General features: G+C 31.3%; 1 protein-coding gene across 2 annotated transcripts in view; it reads right to left on the reverse strand.

The window, feature by feature from the left end:
* The window catches only part of LOC111705684 (probable G-protein coupled receptor frpr-1), a 30,103-nt gene extending 24,448 nt beyond the window's left edge, over positions 1 to 5,655 (reverse strand). For both annotated transcript variants that reach the window (XM_023478312.1, XM_023478313.1), the window contains exons 1-3: positions 5,613 to 5,655; positions 4,009 to 4,071; positions 832 to 938 (exon numbers count right to left, since the gene is read on the reverse strand). In XM_023478312.1, coding sequence (XP_023334080.1) covers positions 832 to 938; positions 4,009 to 4,071; positions 5,613 to 5,654 — 212 coding nt within the window. In that variant the 5' untranslated portion in view covers position 5,655. The remainder of the gene's footprint in view (positions 1 to 831; positions 939 to 4,008; positions 4,072 to 5,612) is intronic.
* Positions 5,656 to 6,000: the final 345 nt, after the last annotated feature.

Genomic DNA, 6,000 nt, shown 5'->3' on the forward strand with positions numbered 1-6,000 from the left:
TATTAAGATAGATATTTTGCCTATTTTCCTTACCCTTAATTAACTATAAAATAATTGAGCAGCTATTTGCATCATAACAAAACAAAAAACTGGAGGTATAAGATGCAGACATTTGAGTTACACCAAGGTTATAATGTAAGGAAAGTTAATTGCAGTTGCGTATTCTGTGTGTACATATTGAAACCAGTTCTCTCTGGGCGGAATTTGCAAAACAAGAAAAGATGCATCAGTGTTCGTTTAGTATCCGAGGAGGTTAAAAGCATTAAATTTTGATAATTTTGATAATTCACATAATAGTTTACTATGACCAGAATATTTCATTGATTTTTTATGTGAAAGATGGATCCCGTGTCAGGCTTCGATATCCGTCTTGTGTTTACATTACCGCCCAGAGACAGTACACTGCAGTACAAAAGATGCGTACATCTCTGAAATAACTTTTCTTGCCTTATAACCTTAAGTTATACTATAAATAAATGTACTACTGTAAATTGTTGAATCAAGAATAGCCAATACTTATTATTACTGGGTAAGTAAAGGATGTAAAGTCCTGTAAAGATAAAAAGCTCAAGCATAAAAATCTTCAGTTTTCTCAAAACTAAAATTCGAAAAAAACGTCACTGCAAGCTTGAAAACATATATTTGAAATATATTTACACTTACTTCGCTAGGACGCTAGGAACTCCAAACATAAGAATAAAAAGAAGAACGAAAACTTACTCCGGTAGGACGCTAGGAACTCCAAACATAAGATTAGAAAGAAGAACAAAAACTTACTCCGGTAGGTGCTAGGAACTCCAAACATAAGAAGAAAGAAGAACGAAAACTTACTCCGGTAGGACGCTAGGAACTCCAAACATCATAATAGAAAGAAGAACATACATCAAATCAAAGAAGGCCAGGAATTGCATCAGCTGATGGAAGTTTCTCTGGCCAGCCTAAAAATATATAGATTAGTTTCTTAACGTCAAAATACCGATTGGGCCTAGTTTTATGTGGCAAATCATATTACCCCAGGATGGTTTAAAAACATGTCAAGTTTGGACATGTTGCCAGTGAAAATTTATTACTTTAAATATTTATAAAAATCCCTTGATTGAAAAAGGAAAAATTAAAATTTTTTTAAAATTTGAAATCTAAAATGGAAATCTTTAAATATAAATTCTTATAACTTTTTCCTATACTCTTATTAGTTTTTGAACATGAGAAATTGCAGGAATCCAATTTGTAAAGATTCTTTTCAGAAAATTCAGCAAAACGTTAACAAAAACTTGAAAATAAAAGTTATTTTAAAAAAAGATTTAGCTAAAACAATATATTCTATTTAAAAAATGTAACCGTACTGCAAAAAGCTCAGTGATAACCAGAAAACTCTAAAACAGGAAGACGACTTTTTGCATTACTTAAGCCTATTTAAAGTTGTTTCAAAGCAAATTGATTTACATAGACGCTTATTAAATCATTAATTTTAACCAGAAAATTATACCTTGTCAAAAGTTCAAAAATCATTCACGATGTTTTTCACTTTTCCTTCCAAAACCAAATTTCGAAAATATTTGTTCTTTCTATCCACTGCAATTTTAAGATAATCTGTTGGAAAAAATTCAATTTTGTTAATGAAAAAAATTTGCTGAAAATAATTTTTATTCTTCAATATGTAATTTTATATTTTACTTTGCTTTTATATTTGTCGCAAAAAAACAGGAATTTTTATTCAACGATAAAATTACCGTAGATTTAAAAATAATCCTGAAGTAAAAGATTGTAAGAAAATTTGATTTTATACAGCTTTTTTTTCATTATGCCAGAGTGCACTCTTTCAAATATTCCTTTTCTCAATTTTTATTTTCCTTTCAGAATATTTTACGCCTTTTTGAAAGAATCCACTTCAATTTAAAAATTGTATAGAGTGTAGAGTTTCTCTTTTCAGGCATATTACACTTGATGCTGCCACCAGGCATATTACACTTGATGCTGCCATCAGGCATATTACACTTGATGCTGCCACTTTATAAGTTCAATCAAATTTTGATCTCAAAAGAACTAGGTAAGAACTAGGTAAGAACTAGGTAAGAACTAGGTAAGAACTAGGTAAGAACTAGGTAAGTTAATTTTGAATTTATGTGAAAAATATGCCAGACTGCAGCCAACTTATCGCAGAATCTTTTTGCTATTGATTTTAAAAATATAGGTTTATAAAAAGTACTTTCAGCAAATTTAAAGTTGCAAAAAATATTTCCAGCAGATGAAAATAAAAGAACAAAAAAGAGTAGTGGAACTAATTAGACTCTGTTGAACCACTTCTGGAATCGGCGTACAAGAAACGTACTTAATTTTATCCAAATACTATACTTAGTTCCTCTACTTTTCCCTATTCAATTTTTAAAAAGCCTCAAAAAGAACTTTAAATGAATCGAAGGAAAAATTCTGTTGATACGCCATGCAATTAAAATTAGTTTACTCTTTTTATTAGTTTACTGTTTTTGTCTAATATAGATAGGGAGGGAGGTGGGGGAGGGGGTGATTACCACCCTACCTCCTCCCAATCTATATTAGGGGGGGTGATTCCCCCCCCATGATTTTTCCCTTAGAGTTGAGATAGGGGAGTGTGATACATGTCCCTAGTCCAATTTTTCAAGGCCTGCTCATTAAAAAAAAATAGACCTTTATCTTTAATGGTTAGGGTGCAAGTGAAGATTTTAAAATGTTCAAAAAGTACGTCGGAAAAATGTTAAAATAAAATTTTTACTTTTTATTAATATGTGACACATGTTATTACATCCATTTTTCAAGAGCTTTTCAAATATATATATAAGCCTTTTAGCTTAATTAATAAAAAAGTTATAAACCATCTCTGATTTTTTTGAAATACCTTCTCCACCCTACGGCCATATGCATCAAAAAAAACTATATTTACAATTATGAAGTTGAAAAACAGAAGAAGTTTTAGCGTTCTAATGTCAGCGGTTTTTAGGTATTACTAACAAAAAACACGGGGTGGGGGGGGGATGGACCCCCCTCCCTTATCGTGAGAGGATTAAAATTCGGCAAGCACAATCGCTAAAACATGTATAACAATAGTTTTAAATGATTTTACTTTAGGTAAATTTTTTTCTGATACAAAATCACCCACCGTTGGATTTTTTACATTAAAAAATAATCCCTTTAGGCACATGATCATCACAATATCACATAAACGTCATAATTTTTAAGATTTAACTTTTTCGATACGAGTTATTGATGAAATGTCTCAATTTCTTTGTTCCTGACTCCTGAGGCCGAATTTAAAGAATTTAAGCCGCGGCTTAAAGTATGGTTCAACTTAAAATCATAGTTTTTTTTGCAAAACACTAAAGCTAGAGGTGAAATAAGTACCAACACATTATTTTGCTGAATTACCTTCATTTTGTAATCCAATATCTTCCAATAATGGCGAAGAAAGCTTAAAGATACACCAGTAACTCTCATATTAATTGTGTACAGCAGTTCCCGGAGTCGGATATTAAAGGGAGTATCGTTGAACGAAACACTCGGTTTTCCCTTTTTGCGTCTGTACATTTGAGTAGATTTTACTTTAAAAGGAGTGTTCGCGAAAAATGAAAGGGGGTAATTTTACTACTATCTGTTACGTCTATAAGGAGAAAATTGCTAAAAACGACTCATACCGAAGAACGTAGGGTCCATACAAATTCAGAACGTTGCAATATTCAACTCAGATCGTAAAAGTATCTATTTTAGTCCAAACAAATCATTCAGATATTACAACCTATAATCATCGATTTTTTTCGACACATTCGTATATATAGTTGATATTTATTAATGTTTTTTTTTTTTTTATACGATACACTAAAAACGAAGTCCGCTTGGTGTATGTCCCACGTGGAACCACAGACACAATGAGAGCAGAGACACCTGGCGGCCAACTGATCGTCATTTAAAATGCATCATATATATATATATATGTCATGTCATGTGAGTTCCAGAATTTACCAAACCAAATAATTTTACCTTCCTACAAAACCAGATCAAACAGACAGTGTTACCCAGAGTTCCAAGGAGTCCAATACTTATCTAAACAGAGCCTAAACTTAAAATAGAATTTAGTCATGAAACCCAGTATCAGAAACCCAGCTTGACAATTTTGTAGAAATATTGTCTTATTCAGTTTCTTCATATTCTCTATCTGTTTTCTAATTTCTTAAATCAAAATCTACACAAATGCTTGGACACCATAAAGGCAAGGCAAGGTTATAATGCAAGGAAGTATACGCAACTGCAGTAAACTTTCCTTGTATTATAACCTTGGTTTTACCCTTACAAACCAAGAAACCTAGAAAAACGACAATATCCTCTGTAATATTGATCAGATTAAGATTTCAAGTGTATAGTTCTGAAAGGAGCATTGTCAACGTTGTACGGAGGGTAACTTGAATTTACAGTTACGGTTACACTCCCTTTAACTGCCTATTTTTATCCTTTTCTGAACATTTAGTTAATGTTGTGAACATTTTAGCATATTTGGCAGGAATGCTTGAAAGTATAAGAAAATATTTTTTTTTCAATCTAAAACCATTACACAGAAATTTTGAAAAGATTGGAAGTTTTTAGCTAAAGAAAAAAAAACTTTTTGTTTGTTGGTGCCCCATAAAAACTTATAGCCATTATAGATTTTACTGATCCAGAGAGGGGGGGGGCGGCAAAACCTTAACAGCGCCCCCCCCTTAATACGCCTCTGAACTCAATGTATCTGTTGTCAGATTTATCTAACAAATTTTTTAAGAGAAATGTTTTAAAATTTCTTTCATTCCGTCGTTCGATATTTCTTATAACCGGAATATAATAGTTGAAATCTATCATGAACATTGAACCTCTTTCAGGAATTTGAGACGTTATTCTCCATTTGAAGAGTGGCATGTTCAATTCACAATGGTACCTGCATAAAAGCTTTGCCTGATTAAGCATGTATGATAGGAATTTGTCAGAATTAAAAACTTTTCTGATTTGAAAAATGATTATACAGAGTGTCCCAAGAAACATGACAGTTGGTGAATAATTTAAAATGTCTTCTTCCATAATTACTAAAGTTGTTTAATACCAAAGACAATTATTAGAATATTTAAAGGTAGTCGTATTATTGTAAAATTGATTTCAAAGTAAAATATATTTTAGTAAAAGATTTTATTGAACAAAAAAATGTAAAAAGTATATGGAAGAAGACATTCCAAATTATTTACCAATTGTCATGTTTCGTGGGACACCCTGTATCTTCCACGTTATTGATCAGATACAGGGTAAAGAGGAACCGTTCTGTTTGATATAAATAGCACTGAGTTATTTTAGTTTTTAAAGTGTTACTCACAAAACATTAGATTGTACAGACGACCTGAGGGTAATTTAGGTCTTCTGCCTAAACGATATTCTTGTTAATGTATATCTAATGATCTTGTCAAGAGTTAAACAAGTTTACAGATGCAGAGAACCGTAAATGTCAGAAAACCGACAGTATGAATTCCGTACAGTCGTCTCTGAAGTCTCATTCTTTGTGGCTAACTCTGTATCATCTTTTGATATATTTTTTGCATTAAAAAACAAAATCTTGTTATCAATATTACCAATCCAACTCCTTCGACGAGAAACCTAAATGTGGAGGACATTTTTTCTGAAAACATTGTTATTAATATTATGTTTAATAATGAACACTGCAAATAACCCCAAAAAAAAAATAATAATTCAAACGTTCTATAAAAAATAAACTGTCGGAGAAGACTTTATAATCTTAAATATTTTTTTTTTATTTTTTTACCGAAAATATTTAAATATTTGACCTTGACTTGTCGTACTTATCTTTGCGTAATAAACGAAAAACGACAGTACAAAAAATGCGTAATGGGATGTGTCATGCTATTGTGTACATTGTACAACTGCAAACAATTCGTATTGCAGAGATAAAAACAAAGAAACAATGAATAAAACGTGAAAATGTAAAATTTGTATTGAGAA

Source organism: Eurytemora carolleeae, unplaced genomic scaffold (genome assembly GCF_000591075.1).
Source record: "Eurytemora carolleeae unplaced genomic scaffold, Eaff_2.0 scaffold354, whole genome shotgun sequence".
NCBI lineage: Eukaryota > Metazoa > Arthropoda > Copepoda > Calanoida > Temoridae > Eurytemora > Eurytemora carolleeae.